Here is a 23104-nt window from a genome sequence, read left to right as displayed (position 1 = left end):
ACCTGACCTTTTTAAAAGGTGAGAGTGGTCAATGCCCAGATGTCCATGTCGAAGCATGTGGTCTTACAGTAAGGTCCTAATAGTTTAACTGCATGAGCATTGTAGACTGCCAATAACAATTCACTCACCATCAATTGAAAGAACTCCTGTGAAACTGTAGCTCAAACAAACTCACGAAAAGTAAACATTTTCCAGTCATTCGCTTGCTTAAGGGCTTCGTTTACATTAGCAATGGAGAACCAAACACGCATCAAAATGATTGGTTCAGCATAAGTAATCCCACAACTTCCATAACTCTAGAAATGTTAGATAACAACAATAGATTAAGACTGAAGCCGCTAAAATGTGCTATTCATTCTTCCAACTCCCTGCAAAGAGATGTTCCGACATTGCTTGTATGTCTAGAGCAAGATTGATCAATAGGCGGATAGTGTTCGAAGAAAGAACAGAAACCTACCAGTGCGAGATTTTGAGCCAAAATTTGTTACTTCTGGCGAGAATCCAGTCACTATAACTCGTTGTGTTAGCTTTTAATCGTCTGAGTGAGAATCAAGCTAGTATAACATACCGGGTAAAATCACTATATCTCCAATCCTTAACGGTTCTTGAATCCCCTTCAGATCAACCCATTTGAGTCCATATTTTACCCTCAAGTATTCCAACGTCGCATCGGTCCAAACACCAGGCCCTGTCCAAGACATCACTCCTAAGGGCCCCCCCTTGCTAGGCTCATTCATCACCGACACTTTTGTTAAATTTTGAGCGTCCTTGTATCGTCCTTGTTCTTTAAGGATTTTAGCGACGTTTGCAGTCTGATGCGCCCAAGATACGGCCGTAGCGGTTGAGTGGAGGATACGAAGGAGAGTTGATAAGACAATGGGATGAGCTGGTGTAGAGGCCATTGTCCATTGTGTGATTTGTATCTTTTACACCTATATGAGTGCCATTCCTTCTGATTCAACGGCAGACATACAGGTCTCGGCCACCAATCATACCAATCCGTTCGCTCTCCCACATCCGCCTCTAAGCCTACAATAATACTCGGTCTGCCAATGATTTCTTCAATAGTAGCGCCTTGCTGCCATCGCTGCTTTTGTTCATTGGTGAGCCAGTTTTCGCCATTCTTGTATAAGCGAGGTTTTTGGCCCCATTTGGACGGAGGCTTGAGCAGAACGGTGTCAGTATCGGTATAAATACCGCCTCGAAGGAGCAGAAGAAGGTAACGAAGAGTATCTGAGCGCTAGCTCTAACGTCAGTTTACACCGTCCGTGAACATTGATAGATACAAACAAGAATGCCAGGCGGGAGGTTATCCCAAATATCCATGATTCTGCTCCCACTGAAATACTTTTTCATCCATCTGTTTGCGTCCCTGCCTTGAATCAGTTGCAGTAACAACAGCAAACAGAGGTCTTACTTGTCAGTTACAAGATCCCATTGCCATCCTTCATTCGTAGCTATTCCTTCTTTCCAGCTCGCCACCTCTTTGCTCTCTGCATGCCTCATATCTTTATCCGTTTGCCATACATACTTTTCCTTGTCCCAATCGTAATCTCCCTGCCCGCCTGTTTTCTCCCCTGTAAACGAGGGTAAAGTAAAGTGATTTAAGCCTTTTAAAAGCAACGGTTGCATTGATCTGGGCCATGCAGCATTGATAAACTTTTTAAGGTGTTTTCTATATTCTTCCATGTCCCGAGGTCCGATATTGTAGATATTATCGGCAAAATAACCCAGGGCAGACAAAGCTGGTTGTGATTCATTGATGGGCGGGTTAGAAGGCCATGGTACGAGGCCTGCTGTGAGATGAGCAGGGATGAGTTTGAGGCCCCATTGTTGGGGAAATATGTCTGCAAGCGCTACCATTTCGTCTACATGCGATTGTCCACTGAGTGGTTCTTCTATCTCTTCTTCAGCTGGGCGTAGTACAGGCGTTGGCAGCATTGCGTTGGTACCGTCCTCACCGTTCAGTTTAGCTAATAAAAATGGATCGCCGCTGACGTTTGAGAAGAGATTCGGTATAGGGGCATCTAATGGTCTCTCTACTCGTCATCAGTATCTGATCCTTTTTTGAGAGATCAAGAACAAGACCTTTATCATTTAGAGCCGAAATGGCACCACCCAGCTGACGATATATAAATACCACCCATCCCAGCATACCTATGACTCCCAAAGCCATCAAAACCTGGCTCAATAATCTTTTCCTCCTCAGACTCAGATGCCGTGTTGGTGTTAACCCATGAGTAGCAAGACATGATGTGTGTCCATTTGTCGTGTTGTTTGGAGGATGCCATCTTGAGGCTTTCTCAACGTCTTCATAGTTACTTTCGAGGCTGAAAGAGGGAGTGAGGAGCAAAGAGTGGGATCTGCTGTGAACAGTCGGAGAATGCAGCCTCGAGAATGCAGCTATCCGGTCCGAAGTTGGCGATTGAAGCCAGAGCTGACCTCGGTAGGAACGTGAAAACATTCTAATGATTAATGGATACAAAGTAGAAATACAGACTACAAATTCTATTGTTAAATGAGATGTCTATTAAACATATTGCTGTGAAATGCGGAAAATGGCCAATGACGAACAACATTAGCCACGGAGAAAAGTTAATGTCCGTCCCAGTACGTTTTAATTTTCTTGTTTCAGAATATTGTATCTCATCTTTTAATATTCATGTCATCAATTTACATTGCACTGTTGCTGATGAAGCAGATATTTAATAGACCGCTGGTCAATGTTATACTTCCATGTTGTATATATCACAAACATATCTAGTCTACGCGCGAAATTACTAAAGAACCTGTTAGGTTCTGGTCGATAACTTGGAGTTATTGCTCATGGTCAGAAACGTTCACATCATTACAGCTTCTAGGCGATGTTTGAATGAGAAACGATTGTAGAGACTAAGAATATACATATTCAGTACTACACTTTAGACAGGTTTGTCAAGATGCTGTATACATCTTTTGGTAGCATAAATGTCGTGAATGGCGAGCAATAACACAAAGAAAAAATAAAAACATAGCCATTGCTACGCGATAGAGGTGATGTGTAAAACACTCTTCTTCATTGGCAAGTATGTCTGGCAGGGGCATGAAAGATACGCGATAAGGGGCATGCATCTCATCCCTAATACAAGCAGAGTTTTTTTTTTTCACAGTAACCAAAAACCATTTTAGGTGTCAATGACTGTATATCTTATCCATGCACATTCTCATGGTTGATTACGAAGTCATATAAGTAGCAGGGTCGACAGTCTCAGGCAAAGTGGGAATGGCAACGGTGAATCGCTCTTGGATCTTTTGAAGGACCTCTTGATCGGCATCCGAAGAAACAAAACTGATGGCTGTCGAGGATGTAAATATTGGAAACACAGAGAAATAAAATCTACACACCTAAACCCTTTGTACCGAAACGGCCAGCACGACCAACTCTGTGGAGATAAGAATCGGCATCGGCAGGAGCGTCCTATCTCGCTGTCAGTGACGGTAGAAGAAAAGCCGAGAAACAATGTACGTAGTTGATGACAACGTTTACTCGCTCAACATCAATACCTCGAGCAAAGATGTCGGTAGCGACAAGGATACGCTTTTCAAAAGCTTTGAACTGTTGGAATCGAGAGATACTACAAATTGAGATGAATAACCATTACTCAGTCCGTAATTTGTACTACCAACCGCTCAGTCTGAGGCAAACCAGAGTGAATACAAATAGAAGGGAAATTGGATTCTTGCAACAACGCATCCAACTGAGTCGCTCTTTGCACAGACTTGACAAAGATGCAAACCTGATTGAATTCGAGTTGGTCTAGCAGATCGTTAAGTTTTCGGTTCTTTTCTCGTTCCTCAAGCTTCAAATAAAACTGTTGGAGACCATGGAGGGTAAGTTTTGTCTCATCATCAACATAAATTTCAAGAGGCTAAGGGATTGATGAGTGGATGTTCAATATTGGAAGATGGCTGAACCTACACTCTGCATGAATTTTTTGCAAGTTGCTCGAATGTCCTTGGAAAGAGTGGCGGAGAACATCATAACTTGCTTGTGGTGAGGAGTGGCTCGGAAAATTTCTTGTACGTCTCGTCGCATATCTACAAGTTGGCGAAGAGTAACCAAAGATGTTGACGTTTTGAAGGAAACCATTGAAAGTGATTGATTTCATCGTAAAAGATGATGTGTTGTACATGTCGAGATTGAAATAGAGCGCAAGAAACAAACCATGGTAAGCATAAATTCTCTTCATCTAATTTCCCGTTTCCAATCATGGTGATACGGCGAAGATCCAACAACATGCACGCAAAAGGGAGAAGAACAACATTCCGCCATCATGCCGATTCAAGCCTCACCCAGCAAGGTGCGCTGGTGTCTTCGACAGATCTGGAACAATTTCTCGGTTACCCCTTAGCTTCCGCCACGCCACTCCAAATCTCTCATCTCGAGCAAAGACACGGATTCCAAAGTTTGAATCCGCTCAAAAATGTGTGCGCTTTGTCGCTGGACAATGACGCAACCGAAATGCCCCATTGCCTCTGGACGGCTTGCCGATGATTATTCGGTCGCAAGATAGAAAAGCCAAGTAAGGAAGAGCGACAATTGAGACTAACCAAGTTGTTCGAGCATCTTGTCGCACTCGTCAAGAACAAAGTGCTTGACTTTGCTGGCATTCAATTTCTTATCCCTGACAAGCGCCATGGTTCGGCCTGGAGTACCGACAACGATGTGTGGACACTTTTCTTTGCTAGCAAGAGTTTCCTGGTCGGCAGATATAGGTGTGCCACCATAGAAAACACCTGTTCGGACATTGGTCATGAATTTGGAGAATCGAGTAAACTCGTTCTTGATCTGGTAAGCGAGTTCACGAGTGTGACAAAGGATGACAATGGAAACCTCGCCATCGACCGGTTCACTGCAGGATGCGTGAGTGAGGACCGATGATTATGACAAAAGCCTTACATCTGCTGCAAACAGGCAAGCACAAACACAGCCGTCTTACCCATACCAGACTTTGCCTGACAGAGGACATCTGTACCCAGTATAGCCTGGGGTATACATTCTTGCTGGACTAGAAACAATGTTTGCGTTGCATGGTACAGCGGAACACAAATACCTACCTTCAGAAGGATGCTCAAAACCGAGGTCAGAGATTGCACGAAGAAGCTCGGGCTTCAACAGGAAATCCCTACGACAGTGTCAATCTAACGAATCAGAGCATGTCGGCTTGGGCAAGACGCCGGCCAGAAATGGGCTCCATAGCCCATCTTCCTCATCTCTGCTTTGTGCGACTTTCCAACTACCATCGCGCGAATCCAACACAACCCAAGCCTATGTCTTCCGCATCGACCACAAAACATGACCATCCCGCCAGGATCGACATTCACCGCAACTACAACACCCCAATAGACATCTGCTAGCGACAATCCACCCACCTAAAACCGGTCGAGTGAATACCGACATAAGACCCCTTCTTGTCGCCATCCGCCTTGTCTCCGTTGGTCGCCGTAGCGGGAGCAGAAGGTAAGATCTCTGCGGCCTCGTCGTAGTCAACGAGCTCTTCTTCATCGAGACGAGACATTGTGTTTTCAGCGGTTGAGCAAAGGTAAACTGTCAACCACACACCGTTAGCAAAACCGACCCATCCATCTCCAGCGATAGTCACCTATAAAGCGCAAAACAACCTGCGGGTGGCAAATGTGGCACAAGTGAAGAAATAAAACAAAACGATGAATCCAACAAACGACCGATGAAACCTACTACCTCCGGTGTTTCGGCGTTTTTTTCGTGTGGCGAATTCGGGTTCCCCAATAGGCAACCCTCCCTGAGATGTTTTGTCCACGTTGAGCTACCATCCGTCATTTTCCCACTCCTCACTTTTCAATCTCCCAGTCGGCTCAGGATAAATCGAATAAATTAATCCACAGAATATACATCCGGGCCATCACCGCCGCCACGTGTCTGGACCCAGCAGAGCGTAGCTGTCAGTATAGCCATTTTGGTTTTTATTCTATTTTATTTATTTTATTTTATTTTTGTTTCCGCCCGCTAATCTAATCGCTTGCAGTCTCCTATCATAACGCGACGCGACCTTGCGACGCGTCCCAGTTGACTGTGCTTTCGAGACGCGCTCGATGGGTTATATAAGACGCGCAGAATGAGCCAGCAGCAGCCGTTCTATGGGATGGAAGGTGGTGGTGGTGGTGGAGATCCAGGACCGTCCTCTATCGCCCAGCAGCAGCAGCATCAGCAGCAGCATCAGCAGCAGCATCAGCATCAACAGCAGCAGCAACAGCATCAGCATCAGCAACAGCAACAGCAACAGCAACAGCAACAGCAAAATCCAGCACTCTTTCGCACGTCAGCGCTCTTTCAGGCAGGACAGCAGCCACAGGATGGACAGATGAACTCGCAGCAGATGGCGATGCTGCAGCAGCAGCTGGCATCCGCGAGCCAGGCGCAAGGGAGGCCGCCTCTGACACCGCAACAGATACAGATGGCCATGGCCAGTATGCAGGCGCACGCCCAGGCCCAAGGGATCAACATCGGAGGGATGAATCCACAGGCGCTCATACAGGCTATGAGGAACCAACAGCAATTGCAAAATGCCCAACCAACACAGCCAGGCCAGATGGCCCAGGGGCAATCACATCCTAATCCAACTCAGCTGGCATTCCAACAGTCGCGTATCGCGGCTCTCATGGCATCGCAAGGTATGCAGGCGCTTCCAGGTGGTCCTGCGGGTTCTGCTTCTCCTATTCGCCCTCAGAACAACATGCAGCAATTACGGACCGGTTCCATGCCGCCTCCTCCTATGCCAAATCACAACAGTCCGTTTGCACCCGCTCAGAATACTCCTCCACAAGGTCAGGCAGGTCAAGGGTTGCCCCAAATGGTACACCTCACGCCTCAGCAACAGCAGCAGCTCCAACATCAGCGACAGCAGATACTGAGCAATCCTCAATTCAACAGTTTGCCTCCTCAGCGACAACAGCTTATCTTGCAACAACAGCAGATGCAGTTTGTTAGAATGGTGCAGCAGCAGACACAGCAGCAAGAGATGAGCCCACAGCAACAGTCGCAGCAAAATGCTGCACAGGGCCTAGGTCAACCCAACAGGCCTGGGTCATCACAAGGCCACGGACACGGTATACCACAGAGTCCCGTTATACATCGTCAGCCCACTCCGCAACAAACATCCACTCCACAAATGCCGTTGTCTAGCTTGCCTCAGCATATGGTCCCTCGGCCTGGTTCTGCAGCTTCCCAGCGACCAATGTCTCCACATTCATCGCAATCCGGTCAAGCAACAGCTTCGCCTGCTGTGATGGGCACGCCACCAGCGAGTGGAATATACCAACATCATACACCTCAAAGTAATGGGCCTTCTGTGTCTGTCCCATCTCCTACGCTATCCAACCATTCATATCATAGTCATGCCACTCCTCAGGCGATGCAAGCACCCAATACGTTGTCACCTTTACCTTCCAAGATGGAAGGCACCGCAACATCTCATCAAACAAACCGTCAGCCGTTATTCTCTCAGTCTCAGATTTCCATCTCCGCACCTCATGCACAATTTCAAAACCAAAACTTTCAAGATATGCACTCTCAGCCACAAGGCGCCTCGGCTACATCCATCTCACAACCCCCACCAGTGATTCCAGGGATCATGCAGTCATACACTCCTCAACAGCAACAACAGATGCAATCTGCTCTCAGTTTCATGTCCAAGGCCGTCCAAGCTCAACAGGCCGGACGGCCTAATCAACAAGCAGGACAATCTCAGATGCTGGATGGTACATCAGCCCCTGGACAGACTGTCAGACCAGGTATGTCCCGTCCATCCCCGAATATTCTCGCGCTCCTCCAACAACCTGACTTTCCATTTGATCCCCGCCTCCTCGCCCAAATCGGTCGTCTCAATGATATTCGCTGGCGGACGCAAATGCAGGCGATCAACCCTGGTTTACTGAACGCTACACAGCAAGCGGCAAACATGCTAAGTAGTGGTACAGTGAGACCTGAGATTATGCAAAGAATGCAAGGGGCGTTAATGGCAGTGAAGGCGCAGTTACAAGGACAGTTGCCTGGACAAGGGGTTGTGAGACCGCCTCAGGCAGGTCAGTTAAATCAGACTCAGCCAGAGAGGCCAGGGCAGGAGCAAGCGGAACAACCGGGACAGTTGGGACAGAATGTGCAAGGGATTCAGCCAGGGCAAGGCCAATTCGAGCAACCTGGTTGGGTTCAGCAAGCACAGGCTCAAGCTCAAGCGCAAATGCAGGCCTTAAATCGAAGAGATACATCCATGGCAAATATGTCTGCTGTCGTCCGACCCGCGCCTCCTCATCTTCCACCAGTTAGCATGACACCCAATTCACCTAGTGTTCAAGGTAGAAGCTCATCTGGTGCAGGTTTATCTAATAAAGAAGGAGATAGCGTGCTATCAGCCAGTGTGATGACCAATACGCCGTTGCAAGGATCAATGCCTCCCCCCAGTTTCATTCCTGGTCATGGCAATAAGCTAGAAACAACTACAGGTATTCCACCAGGCGTTACGCCTGCTACACCGGCATCAGCTACTGAGACTGTGCCTACTTCGGCCCCACTCTCGGCCCGCCCGCCTACTACTGCTGCTATTCATGTACCAGTCAAAGAATGGGAATCTCACCTTCATCTCGACCTACCTGTGACACGCATCACTCTTGTCAATCAATCTCCTTCATCTCCCACATTCAAACGTCTTCTTCCTTCCATCTCTTCGCCCGAGAAGGCTCATGTCAAGCAATGGTTAGAAAAAGATGCTGCCTTTGCTGCTCAAGAGAGAGCAAAACAGCCGAAGCTGCTGGCTAAGATGAAGAGATGGGCGGAGGAGAATGACAAAGGGACAGAATGGTGGATGTTGCATAAAGGCGAGTCTCGGGCGATTCCACAACAGAGATTAAGGATACTGTGGCCTACAGATAAAGACAGGATGAGGGCACAAAGAAGTCATCGAGGTAGAAGACAAGTTAAATTGTAAGCTCAAGTTTTTGATATATAGACAGAGCCGAGCTGATGCAGGAATAGTGCCCCAGCCGATTTCAAGAAGATGGCTAATGTAGAGGATCATGTCGTGCCTGTGAGAATTGAGTTGGAGCATGATAATTACAAGTTGAAAGACACATTCATGTGGAACTGTTCTGGTTTGTCTCATGCTGGAAATATAAGACGTGGGCTGACGATGTCGTAGACACAGTGGTCACACCTGAATTATTTGCGCAAATTTTATGTGATGATTTTGCTGTTCCACATGCTCATTTTGTACCCCGTATCGTCTCTGCCATTCATGAGCGCGTCCGCGAATACAAAGATCAAGTTCTCCCCATGTTGGAACACCAACCGAAGGAAGAACTCAAAGGCAAGCTCAATCCAGATGGTGACGCCAATTCGAAAGCTCTATATGAAGTATTTCGAAAAGTGCGCGAGGGAAGTCTTGTTGAAGAGGAAATCAAGACGGATCCAGGCGAAGAGCCCGAACCCGAAGTCAAGGTAGTTACGTTTGATGACCATGCAGCCCCCGAACTCGATGACGATCGACCATGGACAGTAGAAGAAGCCATGTCGATGATCCCTAAGGAATCGGTAGAAGAATTGAGAATCCTGATCAAAGTGGATATCATTATCGGAACTCAAAACCTGACAGATAGTTTCGAGTGGGATCTTCATTCGAATGTAACGCCCGAAGAGTTTGCAGCAAGCTATGTGACAGAGTTGGGTTTGAATCTGGAGTTTGTGTAAGTTTCTTCATGGCTTGAATAGTAAAATTTAGTGCTGAACGTTATTTAGGACGGCAATTGCGCATGATATTCATGAGCAAATAATGGTCCACAAACGATCTCTTTTTCTTGTTGGGCATACCATCAACTCTGGAGATATTCTTGATGAAGAAGTGCGCAGCGCTTTTCTGCCACCCATCACCAATACTTTTCGCAAAGAAGATGTTGCTATGGCTTCTTTTACTCCTATATTTAATGAGCTGGACGAGGATCAGTTGGCGTTACTTGAATTACAGAGGGAAAAAGAACTAAAGAAAAAGAAACGTGGAGCTCGCGCGAGAAGAGGCGTTGTATTACCCGAGAGAGAACCGCACAAGACTCAACGTACTCTTCTTAACAACACAGGCCCTAACGGTATTCCTCTGCTTACGCATGTTGATCATGTTCCAACCAAAGACACTATAATTACAAGCCGTCGACGTGGAGCTGCTATTGCTGCGGAAGTAAACATTAACCTTCTCGCTCAAGACCTTCCTCTCCCCACACCACCTTCACCTGCTCAACCCACTCCTGTAGCACGCGTCAAACGTATCAATCGTCCCTCAAAATATAGTTGTGAGAGCCCAGCTTCGTTTGGGGAAGGGCTTACTCCCAATGGTGACATCTCTGTATTAAATCATTTGCCGCTCAACTTGGCACAAAAGAGAGTTTTTAAAGAAGGATCAGTAGACTCTGTGAATGGGACTGTTGCCAGCCCTGCGCCATCAGCACGAAGAGGAAACTATAATCGGATTTCAAAATCACCTAGTGAACCACCTACTCCAGTTGCTGGTAGAGCTGAAGTCCCACCTCCGGCTTACCATCCATCCTTACATGCTAATAAACGCAAGAGTCACATCGACGTTAACAATCGTCCTCCAAAATCTGCCAAAGCGGAAGAATTTACAGCTATCTCCTCTCCTCACAACGCTTCTATTAAAGCGCGTAAAAAGAGACAATCATATTCGGCTAGTGACGAAAGCGAAAGCGCAAATGATTCGGACAGCGATAGTGCAAGTGATGACTCGGACTCGACGTTCGGTGGCAAGGGCAGAAAGAAGACAAAACTAGCAAGGATGCAAACACCTGCTGCAAGATCTTCAGCGGCCCCGCCTGGCAAATCACCAGGTGTTATTTTGTCGTCTCCTGGATCGGGCCGATCAATCGAAGTGAGTCTTATTCTATGATTGGTGGCTGGTACTGATAGACTTTAGTTACCTCCTTGGGTGAATGTTGCACTTTCCAGCATGAGAGCTAAATACCCCCGCGATGCATTCCAAGTCATTCAAAAGCCAAGGCCTGTTGATCAGCTTGATGCGCCCCCGGAGTTGCGGGTCAAATGTAATGATTGGTAAGCTCTGTCTATACCTCTAAAGCCGAGCGTGTATTGATTGCAGCGTCCAGTCCTGGAAGAATCTATTCCCTTGGTCCCGGCGAATCTCTGAATAATTTCGAAGTGCATCTCAGAAACAAGGGACACATTAGCAACAGGACCGCCAGAGAAGGCAAGTCTATATGATGTGTCAGCAAGGACACAAGCAAAACGGATGTTTAGAATATTAAAGCAGATTTATTCTCATTTCCATGGGTCAAACTGCATTTCTTTCTTCGCATCTTCATCATTCCATAAATTCATACAGTCTATGTTTATATATATTTTGGGTTTTGCATGCAGAGTTATGATAGACTTCTATGATTAGTGCCGCAAGTGGAACCATCTGATGAGCGTTTAAGAAGACAAAATATCAAGGTTCTTACCCTTGCAATGCTATACTTGATTCAATTTTGTCGCAACCCAAAACGCGGCCTATGCGTATAGGTTGGTGTCATATATTACTACGAGTAAACTCACATTGTATTCATGTCTCAACATACCTTCCGGGATACCTGTATAAGTAGACTTGATCATCTTTTCCTCCTGTCGTTTCCGTCAGCGACACTCACCATGCATCACTGCTTAACTCACCCTCAGTTCAAACCCTACCCTTCTTGCCAGCACCTTAACCTCATCCATACTCAGCTCTATACTATTCTCGCCTTTGACAGAAGTCGTGGACGAATTCTCAAAATGCCAGAGCAGAGGACCAATGTTGATCCAAATCCCGTCCTGGTCGAGAATGGTATGGATAATCTTCAGGAAGTTGAGAATGTTTCTAGCCTGCATGAACCGCATCAATCCGAAACATTACCAAGTTCCAGAGGGTAGAACTCACGCAATCAATGAAAAAGCAAGTCACAACAGCATTCCACTGTCCTCTATGATCGTCCTTATCTCTTCCGGCCTCATCGTTTTCTCCATTTGAATTCCAATTTGATGGCCCATAAATGTCTTCGAAATCTCCAGCAACAAGCGAGAATGGCCCAGGCCGTCCTCGGCCAAAAACTTGAGATGGGCAGACATCGGGAATATGAAGAGAGCGCAATAGATGGTGTTTGGTGGTGAGGTGGTTTGAGTATGAATGAAGATATGGAAAAATAACATGAGACTCTGGTTGCGTAGTCCTGTCAATGTCCAAAGCCGTCAATACGTTCCGTCATATGCGCCTGTGACATACTGATTTAAAACCCAGTCGGAGGCGATAAGCATGTAAGCACTAAACTCGTTCCCTTGAGAAAAGAATCCTTGGGCTGCAATTTCCATTGCCAGCCTACCCAGCCCACAGCCAGGGATAAGTACCCTGACGTTTGACCTGTCCCGGCCTGGTCTCTTGCCTGAATCAACCACCTCATCCACTTTCAAGTAAGCCTTATCGCTGGAAGAGATGGAGGACGGAAAGTATCTGTCGAGAGCTTCCAAAATGGGCTCATAACAAGCCTTGCGTTCCGGTTCCCCTTCCACAGACCAATCACGTACAAAACTTCTCAACGTCGAGCGGACTTTTTCTTGAGCCATGTCAGATTCGACCTGGGCACGTCTTGGGTCTTTGTCTAGTTGTGGTGTTGCAGAATGAGTGTGGACATGTGGGGTATCGTGAAGGCCTCCGCCATGAGACTGATGATGTCCACAGACTTGTGTATGTTGGAAAGCTTCGTCAGAACCAGAAAGCATATCTGAAAATACAGGATTCGCAACCATTTCGTCTATAAATTCCGAGTTGCTACACATCCATTAGCAAAGCTATTCCAACCAACTCAGACGTACCGCCTGATACCCTCGTCCACTGCTTCGAGTTTTTCCTTGTATCCAATTTCTACATAAAGCCCCTTTTCAGCTTTTGGTAGGGTAAGAAGCGCCATTCGTCGAGCATGGTTAGCCGATAGCTATATCCAAGAGAGTCAGCCGTAGCATATTATTATCGTCGTACATGGTAACGCATATAGCCATCAAAAGCTTTCAAGACCGAGCGCCAGTGAGCACGCTCTTCAGGCGTCTCAGCCATGTTGAATGCCGTTGTCAAAAGTTGAATACAAAAGAGGCATTTTCTATTTATTTTGAATCCGGCGTTGGGTAGTTCACCTAACCAAACACGTGGTTATCGTTATCGTTATCGTTATCAGCGATTATGTCATACCTTTGAATTATTCTACATAGTGTTTATTTTATTCAACTCTTGCATATAACCGCTGTAGTTGTTGTCGAGAAACAATCTCAACCCACTCGTTACCTTGACCTTGCCCACAGAGCTCTCCCTCACACACTCCATCGAGACCACCAGCAGTCATTCTTATCCACTAATCAACAGGTCACAGCTGCCAGACCAATGGACCCTACAATGCACAAAGTCCTCCAGAAGCTCCGATATGGTAAAGCCAAACAATACTCTATCGCCATAACTCAGAGAGCTAGAGTGGCAGGTATCCAACGCGATCCACCATGAATGATATAACAAACGAGTATTCAAGGCATCCTGCTCCTACCACTTGCATGCCCATACAATTCTTCATGATCATACTGTCGCATTGCCAGCCTTGACGTTGGCTATACTCTCAACCGATAAGCCCTTTGTCCATCGGGTCCATCCACCTCGCTCCAAGCCAGAGAGGTTGTCCGGTAGATAAGAGTCTTGCCTTGCAAGTGTCTTTTTCTAAAGCTTTCAATCCCACTCTCGACATCTCCGCCCTTCCATGTCTACCTCTATTCCAAATTCCAGCAGTCTTGTGCCTGTAGCCCATCTTTTTCCCATTCCCAAAGCCGATTTGCTGGTACGTAGGGTACACCGCGGATACAACCGCCATGGATAGCTCTGTTTGCGCCGCCATGGATCCGTCGTCCGCCCAAGCTGACGATTCCGAAATGGAATGAAGGATGACAGATGCTTGAAATAGTTTTTTAACCCAAAATGAAAAGATAAATAAAAAAAGGATATAACTTTATTTATTTTTATTTTTATCTTTTATTTTTTTACTGGCGACGTACGCCATAGAAATATATTTATTTAAAGTGTTTTTTCATTTTTCATTTTAACTTGTATTCCATCTTTCTTTATAAACTGCTCAATTACCGTTTCGCCAATAGCTGCATACAACTACACGCATATAGCCACGCGCATATAACAGCATACGCGTAAACTGAGCAATCTCTGAGCATTTTACTGCGACGCAAGTCTATTACAGTCACCACAAGGTCGACCACGCCATCAAACATATTGTCCACAACCACTGAGCGAGAAGAGATGACCATGGTCGATTTTTAAAAGGCCAGGACGAGAAGAGATCCTGCCGGAGTGTATATTACAGAGTAAAAATCGAATATCAAAAGTGTTGGGGAAAGGATCGGTACGCTGGGGAAGCCGCCAACGCCATTGCTGGTGGATACAGCAGCACTAAAGGAGAAAGATTTTGTGTTTCCATCGATCCTTTGTATTCAGCATACGTTCACATTGGTCGTTCCGATTATGGCTGCTGCAGCTCAACATCAGAGAGATGCTCGCCATATCCTACCCGTTCGCGGGTCGTCTTCCGTACTGCCTTCTCGTTCGGCAACGCCGAGCAACATGCAGTCACAATCCAATCTGACACTCTTTCATCAAGCGGGCCAACGACCGTTGGCAAGCAAGTTGAAGCACATGTTTGAGAATCAAAAATATGCGATATTCAGTGTCACAGTTGTGTTGCATGAGATTGGGAATGTCCCACAACTGCAAGGAAATTTTGCGGTGGGATGGAAGTTTAAGGGTAAAAAGCCCAGAGGAAAGGATTCGCTGGAGATGCATACAAACAATCGTGGTGAGTAGCTCATCAAGATGTACGAGGTTGGCTGATTGTGAATAGTCGGTCCGTCACCCAAGCGGTCTCTCCCTAGTCTGCCGTCGGGTGACCCATCTTCATCTACTCTGTCTGTCCAGACATCAGACACTGGATCGTCTATCCCCTACCCTCCTACACCTCGATCGAACTTGAACCCCGAAAACGGCCGTCGGATGTTGAACAAATCATTATCGCTCCCTCCTGCTCACGAGCAGCGGTTACAGAAGAAAGGCTCTGATCCTGCTTCTCTTAAACAGTTGCTTTCGCACAAGGATTCAGGTCAGGCTCTTGTGGAATTGCCAGTAACCATGGATGATCCGGAGGAATATTTCAACGATAGCGAAGAGTCGAGTTCTTCCAGCAAGACGGAGAGCAGGAATACGTCTACACAAACGAGCATTGAATCGAGCCAGAGTTATCGCCCACCCCAAGTCAATGTCCATCGGCCCAGCATTACGTCCCCGTCGACGCCGACCCTACAGAACCAGAATCCACAGCATAACCATCTTACCGTCCCCCTCTCTCACTCTACACAAATGACTCCGCCATCCGCCACACAGTTGCCAGTTTCCATGAGAATGGGCACCACTACGTCAGTATCTACTCTTCTGAGCTCGATCAACCCCAAAGATTCCAACGATCCGTCCGCTAAAGCGAAGCGTCCTGCGTCTGTAGCTACAGCCCACACGTCCTCTTCTTCCAACTCGGGCTCTTCCTTAGTTCCATACCTCGATCCACCGAGTCGTCCAGGAATTCCCCATAGGGTCCGATCCATTTCTGGGCCTGGAGCTTCTACCGATCGAGATGCAGATTTGATTTCTTCTCGTCGAAAGGGCGAGACCCCTGTGAGACCGTTGAAGCAGCATGCTTGTCAATGGGGATTTGAACTGCACCACATGCTCAAAATTCCTCTGGAAAAGCCACAGGAAAGATCAAGGCCGCAGAGGGAATCAAAGCTCATTTTGGGAGATGGGCCCTTGTCAGACAGCGGGATTGAATTGGTCATTTATCAGTACCCCGTCATTCCACGCCGAAATTCACCCCACAATATCTCTCCATCTGGGAGTAGCATCACGCAGTTGACCAACACTTCCTCTGGGTCTGGTCTTCATAACGCACAGAGGAAAAGCAGCAACAAGGGGCCTATCATGTTTGGTAAAGTGGATGTGGATCTGGCCCCGTTTGCTGGAAAAGGAAGAATGACGAGGAGATTTCTGTTAAAGGGAAGTAGGACAAATGCTACCCTCAAAATCTCTGTGGAGATGCAGTGGGTTACAGGTGACAGTAACTGGGTTGCGTAAGTTGATTTTGCTTTTCTATTCTTGTTACTGATTGTTCTGCGCAGGCCGCCTTTGAACGAAGGGCATCATGTCACAGGTGTGGGAGACTTGATGATTGGTGATTACGAGACGATCAGACCAGACTGTGAGCGCACTATCTATAAAGGAAATTTTCTGACAGAGTCCAAGTCTTGCTTGGTTACAACAGATCTAGTTCCTCTTCCGGATCCTCTGATGCACTGGATAGAGTTCGGACAAATTTCACTTCAAATTCTGGATATTCAAGTTACTGTAGTCCTAATCACAGCGCCAATTCACTAGGACTAACTCGGACCGATACCCATCTCACCTCTTACGAGGAACATACGCACAACCGGGCGTCGTCTCCTGGCAGAAACGGTAGCCCTAGTAGGAGACGTCATCTCTCGCCAGATGGTCGGGCTGCAGGCAGCCGAAAGTCATCGCCCAATAGAGGCAACGTTTCACCCAACTTCTCACGCATCAATTTACCTCGTCTTTCTGCCCAGCCTCCGCTTCTACATTCACTTCACGAGATTCAAAATAAACCACAACATCATCACCATACTCACCATCTCGCACCACACCATAAACCCAAACATTCAGTAATTCACGACCTGCCCCCAGAAACAATCATAGAAGCAATCTTTAATCCGCGTCCTGCTAATCAAGATGGGCCTTTCACATATGCTGTTGAAAATATTTATGGTGCTCAAAAAGAGGCCGATGTCGTGAATGGTCTAGTCAGGGATGCTAATAATCAAGAGGATACAGGAAAGGAGGAAGGTGAGGTCGAGGAAGAGGTTGAAACAAAGGCCTTTGAGAAGAAAGCCAAGTATGGGAGACTTGGCTGGGATAGGATGAAGAAAGGGAAGAAGAAGCAGGAGAGGTGGAAGGATAAGGGACATATGAAAGGCGAGCGCAACACACCTGCGTAAAAGTATAATACTCCTAGTAGCTGGGGAATGATTTGCATCATCAAGTATCTAATAAAAATATGCTCAATAGCTCACTAATAATGTCTGGAGCTGGGAAATATCTGTTTAATCTTGTTGTAGCATGTAGTTTTGTCATGTATTCCATTTTCATACTTGCCGCCAAATGTCCCGATCCACTTTTGCACCTCCACCGTTTGGAGGCGACGACCGTTGTTGACATTTTCCAAAGTGGAATGGAAACTTTTAATATTATAACTCATCAACTATTCTTTTGGTAAAGCTCTAAACAGCAAGCAAATTATTTGCATAGTATCAAAGACCCACCATGAGTCGGCGTGATATCGATGAAGCTGCTTGTACGTCCTCTTGACATCGCTAGAAGTATTATCCATTGACTCAATGTGATAGTGATGAAGCTCTACGGTATCTCGTCTGTTTATCCTGAACAATGGGAAGATATGGAGCATGGCAAGGATGGTCGAGATTTAACGTCGACTGAGCCGGGTGGAAATATGGCGCAAGAGACTGACAGCTCCAGGTGTGTTTATTGTATATGACCTTAGTGGTCATGTTGTTTCTACGTCGCAATAGTGCTAATCCTGGTAGCAGTAAGCTCAGGTTTTAGATGCGGCTTTTTGTGTGATACTCAACTGGAGGTAGCTTCACTTGCATCGAAATCATTCGACCCAAAAAAGTTTCTCTCAAATTACCATTCCGATGTATCATCTCAAGGTGTCAGAAAAGATGTCAGCAACCTCGAGAAAGCGATAGAGAGTCGCTCAGAGGCTGTGAGAGTCTTGGTGGAAAACAACTTTGATCGATTTGTTGCCGTCAAGGCTTCGAGTGATGGTAAGGGATAAACCAAGAGGTACAAACATGGTTAATGGGCGGGCAGTGGTTTATAGGGATATGAAAGAAGGTTTTCTGGCTCCAGGTACTGATCATGGTACGCGAGAATTAAGAGAGGTATTCAAAGGCAAGGGCAAAGATTCATGGGCAGATACAGGTGCATGGCTCTAATGTCTTGTTCTTAGTGGCTGCCCATCGCGCCGATCAGGTATATCTTCCAGTCCTTGAGAACGCCGTCAAGGCTTCCAAGCTAAGGTCTACACTGAGCGTCTTTGAGAAGTCAAAGTCCCTCTTCAATCTACCAGCACAATTATTGGAATCTATCAATACGGTATGTCATGTTTCCGTCTCCACAAGTCAAAGGCTGAAAGCTGGAGAAAAGGGCAAATACGACCAAGCTCTCCGTGATTATAAGAAATGCCTTTTCCTTCGCTCTTCTCGCCCAAATCAGCTCATTTCAGGTGTCAATGCCTCTCGAGAACAGCAAAAAAGGGTTTTTGACAAGGTGTGGAGTTCTGTGGAAAAAATCATGGGAGGAATGCGAGAGAGGCTGAACAGAACATTGAGAGATGTGTCGAAAAGCACTGAGGAGCAGGAACGAGTAATTGAGTGAGGTTTAATCTCCTTTTACATGTTGATATGCTGAAAGGTTAAGGATTTTGATTGAGCTTGATCAGAGTGACGAGCCAGCTTGGGCATATCTCGAGTATCAACATGGGCATATCCTCAGAACTATGAAAGCTATCCATGACAAGGCTTTGGAACGAGTTCGATGTGAATCTGGTATCACGTCCATCGAAGCAAAGAGCTGACAAATTCAGTGACTGAGCAAGAATGCGCGAACGAGCCATCTACTTCTACCACGTCGGGTGATGTTCTCAGAAAACAACTATCCATTTCCGATTATCCGTTGAACACCTTAACTCGTAAGTTGACTATTGCACAAGCAAGTTGACTGACATGATTCAGCGTCTACCGTAGATGCGGCCTGGTTAGCAATGCAGTCTCTTGAAAAACAATTATCAGAGTACGCCTCAAAGTCATTCGCTGGCTTTTGGAAAATCGCGAAAGCTTGTATGGAAGGCAAGTACAGAAAGGTTAATTGTCAAGGATCGACGGACAAAAGGTAGCATATTGACTAAAGCTAGGGTGACTCTTCTGGGAGTATTGCCGTCTCCAAGCGTCCATCTAATACGTGTCGTTCAATGGCACTTGAAATTCTTAAACTCTACAGTACCCTTCTCTCCTCAACATTTAAACTCTCCGATCCAGCTGTTGCAGAGAATGCCTCTGCTTCCAGCAAGGCCGGTAAGACTAGTAAGACGCCTTCGATCCCGTCCTTCGTCCCCGTAGGAACAACAGTCATCACTGCCTGTTATTTTGCAGAAAAGATTGTCGAAGACGTTGCCGAATGCGCAAGTGAGTTGATGGGGTATGAGGTGGGAAGCGAAGGAGGAGGAGGAGGAGGTATCAAGGATTTAGTGGAGAGCTTACGGTGGAAGATGGAGGAAGTTATCGGCGCTACTTGGACTCGTGACTCTAAAATTCTGCACAATCTAGAAGAATGGGCTCATTCCTACCCGCCAAACGCCAAATCCGCACTCTCTTACCTGCCCATCATGGACGATTTTCAGCTTCGGATAGCGTTGGCTGCTAGGAAAGTCGCGTCAGTGAAACAACAGAGGGACAAAGAAATTTTGCCAAGCAATTTCAAGAGAAGAATACGAGAAAAGTTTGTAGAGACTCAATGTCACTGTTTCGACGGGATAATGAAGGCTACAAGCAGTAACTGGACATATAGCAATGTCATGACAGGTGAGAGAAGAAGGCAAAACAGAATGGCGAGTGTCAATTTCGAAGCAGTAGAAAATACAGTAAGTGATGTCAATCTGCACGTCACTAAATAATTTTTGACTCTCTTAGGAAATCCGCCTCTTGATTTCGCTCGCTAAATTTAATCACATTCGCGAGGAATCTATCGAGAGAACTTGTACCACAATCAGCAAACTGCTTGATGTGGACATGACCAAGGAGCAAGGCTTGCTCCTCCAAATCGTGGGAGACATGGAGGACCAAGTCTTCCGAACCTATGTCGCTCGTCGATCTGAGCCGTTAAACAAGATCATGAGGAACGCGATTCTGCATGATACGGACTGGCTCAATTTCCCCGGTCCCATCGGTGAGTTTTTACCTACATAAACCTAGTTGACACCTTGATGAGCAGAAGTCCGACCGTATCTGCACAAATCTCTACTATTACTCGTAGAAACTCATTCGCAAGCGACCAGAATTGCTCCTACGCTAGTTCCTCGGGTTATGAAGACTTTACTGGATAACCTGACCCGTGCCGCTTTGGCGTGCTTTCAGCAGGTAAAAAGTTTTGGAAACGGAGGCATGCTCCAGGTGAGTTTCAATACATCCATCTGCCATCGCTAACTGCGGCTATAAGGCTACATTGGAGATGGAGTTTCTTCATGGATCCATAACCATGTACCTATCACAATCAGCGGGCGACAACATCAACAGAACGTATAGCATTATTTCCCGGGCATATGGAGAGGGCAAAGACAGACTTGAAAGCGAGACAGCGACGCTGAAGAAGCTGTTGCAACTTGGACGAAAGAGCACCAGCATTGAGACGTTCTGTCTCAGAGCCATTAAAGAATGATTCTTATACAGAATTGAATATATGCAACCTTTTAGAATGCTTACCATCTAATCTCGGCAATTAACGACTGATAAAGAAATTCGGCAAATGTAGATTGCCGCGGAGGTGGAGGTTTATACGCCATGAGAGCATATGCGCGCTGTTAAGTTAGATTTCTTTTTTTTTTTGCTTTTACTTTATATTTTGAATCTACTTTTATATTTCATTTGATTCTTAATCCACAAGCAAGACATAAAAGTACTCACATGTCCAGCTTAGTTCTTGCTTGGTCAAGCACAGTACCAGTGCAACGCAAAGCGATGGTGCTCTTACCCACATTCAAGCAGCGTGCAGGTTGGATACGTGCATCCTCTCATACTATGACCAGATCAGTCGAATCTTCTCGTGCCCTCTCGACGAGGGCCTCGCGGATCCTGTCGGCACTCGATCTGCCAACTGACAACTCTGCAATCCCTGGTGTCTTTGATGGTGAGTGGAAGGGCTCTGGGGAAGAGATTGTTTCCAAATGTCCTGCCACTGGGGAAGTCCTTGCCAGAGTTAGATGCGTGAGTCTTGCGAGTCATGTCGAGTCTGTTGCTGAGCGTCACCGTAGGGAAGCATCGCAGAAACGCAAGCAACTATTGCCAAGTCAAAGGAAGCGTTTCGTGTCGTCCGTTCCATGCCTGCTCCCAAGCGAGGCGAAGTTGTCCGCCAAATCCGAGAAGCCCTCGAATCAAAGGTAGGAGAACTTGGAGATCTTGTCAGTCTCGAGATGGGCAAAATCAAGAGTGAGGGAAAGGGCGAGGTACAAGAGTTTATAGATGTTGTAAGTTTGTCTTTAAAACATAGAGGCAAGATGCTCAATAGTGGATAGTGTGATTTTGCGACTGGTTTGTCGAGGAGTATGACTGGGAGGGTACTTCCCAGTGAACGTCCAGAGCATGTTATTTATGAGAGTTGGTTCACCTTTCTTCCACGGTGAATTTTGTTTTAATATCAGAATAGTTCCCAACCCTCTGGGTGTTGTTGGTATCCTCTCTGCTTTCAACTTTCCTGTGGCAGTCTATGTAAGGCGGCGCATGGCAAGCTTGACGAGTTTTACTGATTGCAAAACATAGGGTTGGAACCTTACGGTGGCCCTCGTTACTGGTAATTCTACCATCTGGAAGCCCGCTCCGTCAACGCCCCTTACTGCCATCGCTGTATTGAGGCTCATCCAACCTGTATTGGAGAGGAATGGCCTTCCAGGAGCTACCGCTGCTCTTGCATGCGGAGGTGTGGACGTAGGCAAGACTATTGTTGGGAGCGAAGAAATTCCTCTCGGTGAGCTCTTTTTGGGATGTCTGGGTATATCTAACGAGGCGTAGTGAGCTTCACTGGCAGTGAAAAGGTTGGCAAAGAAGTCGGAAAAGCCGTCAGCGACCGATTCGGCAAGAGCATCCTCGAGTTGGGTGGAAATAATGGTTTGTCTTAATCTATTACCTTTATCACCTTTCTGACCCGTACCAAAGCTGTCATTGTCGACAAGGATGCGGATCTCCCACTTGCCCTCCAAAGTGTTCTTTTTGCTGCTGTAGGCACTGCAGGCCAGCGATGTACTTCCACTCGTCGTCTCCTCTTGCACAAGTCTATTTCTAAAGAATTTCTTTCTCGCCTTTTACCTCTGTACGATGCCGCCGCTCCCAATCCTCACTTACAGGTCGGCGACCCTCTCAATCCTTCTACCCTTATTGGCCCCTTACATAACAATGCTGCTGTCGAGAAATACGAACAAACCCTAAGAGATGTTACATCTCGGGGCGGCGAGGTCCTCACCAAACGATCTGGTCGAATTGAGCAGACTCAGGATCTTGCTGGAGGAAACTGGGTCTGGCCTGCAGTTGTTCGTCCTCCCAAAGATGATCCATGCTGGAAACAGGAAGTCTTTGCTCCCATCCTCTATGTTGCTGAATTTGAAACACTCGAAGAGGCCATTGAGATCAACAACAATGTCCCTCAAGGGCTTTCCAGTTCACTGTTTACTAGTGACTTGAAAGCCATGGGTAAATGGCTGGGGCCAGAGGGCTCTGACTGCGGGATTACCAACGTTAACGTTGGAACGAGTGGAGCTGAGATTGGAGCTGGATTTGGCGGTAACAAGTCTACTGTGAGTCGCCTAGGATCTCTTGTCTAGGCTCATGAAGTTCTGATACATTGGAATTAGGGATGGGGAAGAGAATCCGGTGGTGATGCCTGGAAGCAGTACGTCAGATGGTCTGCTGCAACGGTCAACTACTCTAGCAAGGTTGCTCTTGCCCAAGGAGTTAGCTTTGACCTCAACTAATGTTGGGCGGCATCAATAAAAAGAACAGATGTTTGGTGAAGTCTGCATTGGCGTATTATGGTATAGACTATGCATGGCATCATTACAA

General features: G+C 46.6%; 7 protein-coding genes across 7 annotated transcripts; 4 read left to right on the top strand and 3 right to left on the bottom strand.

Moving 5' to 3' along the window:
- Window positions 1–348: 348 nt before the first annotated feature.
- On the bottom strand, window positions 349–2464 carry L203_104808 (uncharacterized protein; the record flags this gene model as incomplete). Its single annotated transcript, XM_066214184.1, has 7 exons — window positions 349–401; window positions 458–508; window positions 569–923; window positions 974–1240; window positions 1291–1372; window positions 1418–2039; window positions 2089–2464. The coding sequence occupies 7 exons, from the start codon at window positions 2462–2464 to the stop codon at window positions 349–351; spliced, it is 1806 nt and encodes a 601-aa protein (XP_066070281.1).
- Window positions 2465–3213: 749 nt separating this feature from the next.
- On the bottom strand, window positions 3214–5839 carry L203_104807 (ATP-dependent RNA helicase SUB2; the record flags this gene model as incomplete). The annotated part of the gene is made up of 11 exons (XM_066214183.1): window positions 3214–3335; window positions 3385–3457; window positions 3506–3614; window positions 3667–3908; window positions 3959–4077; window positions 4591–4892; window positions 4940–5048; window positions 5098–5165; window positions 5413–5587; window positions 5643–5661; window positions 5738–5839. 11 exons carry the CDS (start codon window positions 5837–5839, stop codon window positions 3214–3216), a joined length of 1440 nt encoding a protein of 479 aa, XP_066070280.1.
- Window positions 5840–6134: 295 nt separating this feature from the next.
- On the top strand, window positions 6135–11293 carry L203_104806 (uncharacterized protein; the record flags this gene model as incomplete). The annotated part of the gene is made up of 6 exons (XM_066214182.1): window positions 6135–8995; window positions 9047–9162; window positions 9210–9753; window positions 9806–10943; window positions 10989–11125; window positions 11179–11293. 6 exons carry the CDS (start codon window positions 6135–6137, stop codon window positions 11291–11293), a joined length of 4911 nt encoding a protein of 1636 aa, XP_066070279.1.
- Window positions 11294–11542: 249 nt separating this feature from the next.
- L203_104805 (uncharacterized protein) lies at window positions 11543–13154 on the bottom strand (the record flags this gene model as incomplete). The annotated part of the gene is made up of 7 exons (XM_066214181.1): window positions 11543–11581; window positions 11627–11692; window positions 11741–11932; window positions 11988–12276; window positions 12330–12872; window positions 12917–13035; window positions 13080–13154. 7 exons carry the CDS (start codon window positions 13152–13154, stop codon window positions 11543–11545), a joined length of 1323 nt encoding a protein of 440 aa, XP_066070278.1.
- Window positions 13155–14609: 1455 nt separating this feature from the next.
- L203_104804 (uncharacterized protein) lies at window positions 14610–17197 on the top strand (the record flags this gene model as incomplete). Its single annotated transcript, XM_066214180.1, has 4 exons — window positions 14610–14940; window positions 14986–16258; window positions 16307–16386; window positions 16431–17197. The coding sequence occupies 4 exons, from the start codon at window positions 14610–14612 to the stop codon at window positions 17195–17197; spliced, it is 2451 nt and encodes an 816-aa protein (XP_066070277.1).
- Window positions 17198–17522: 325 nt separating this feature from the next.
- Window positions 17523–20714, top strand: L203_104803 (uncharacterized protein; the record flags this gene model as incomplete). Its single annotated transcript, XM_066214179.1, has 14 exons — window positions 17523–17553; window positions 17606–17735; window positions 17789–17805; window positions 17858–18046; window positions 18093–18173; window positions 18232–18377; window positions 18429–18655; window positions 18702–18820; window positions 18868–18972; window positions 19016–19143; window positions 19195–19920; window positions 19970–20225; window positions 20271–20449; window positions 20496–20714. The coding sequence occupies 14 exons, from the start codon at window positions 17523–17525 to the stop codon at window positions 20712–20714; spliced, it is 2553 nt and encodes an 850-aa protein (XP_066070276.1).
- A 245-nt stretch (window positions 20715–20959) lies between these two features.
- Window positions 20960–23016, top strand: L203_104802 (uncharacterized protein; the record flags this gene model as incomplete). The annotated part of the gene is made up of 8 exons (XM_066214178.1): window positions 20960–21259; window positions 21307–21519; window positions 21568–21649; window positions 21699–21760; window positions 21812–22016; window positions 22061–22156; window positions 22205–22839; window positions 22897–23016. 8 exons carry the CDS (start codon window positions 20960–20962, stop codon window positions 23014–23016), a joined length of 1713 nt encoding a protein of 570 aa, XP_066070275.1.
- Between the last annotated feature and the right edge of the window lie 88 nt (window positions 23017–23104).

This window comes from Cryptococcus depauperatus, chromosome 6 (genome assembly GCF_001720195.1).
Source record: "Cryptococcus depauperatus CBS 7841 chromosome 6, complete sequence".
NCBI classification, from domain to species: Eukaryota; Fungi; Basidiomycota; class Tremellomycetes; order Tremellales; family Cryptococcaceae; genus Cryptococcus; species Cryptococcus depauperatus.
Note: the sequence above shows the minus strand (reverse complement) of the source record. Positions and strands in the feature narration are given on the sequence as shown.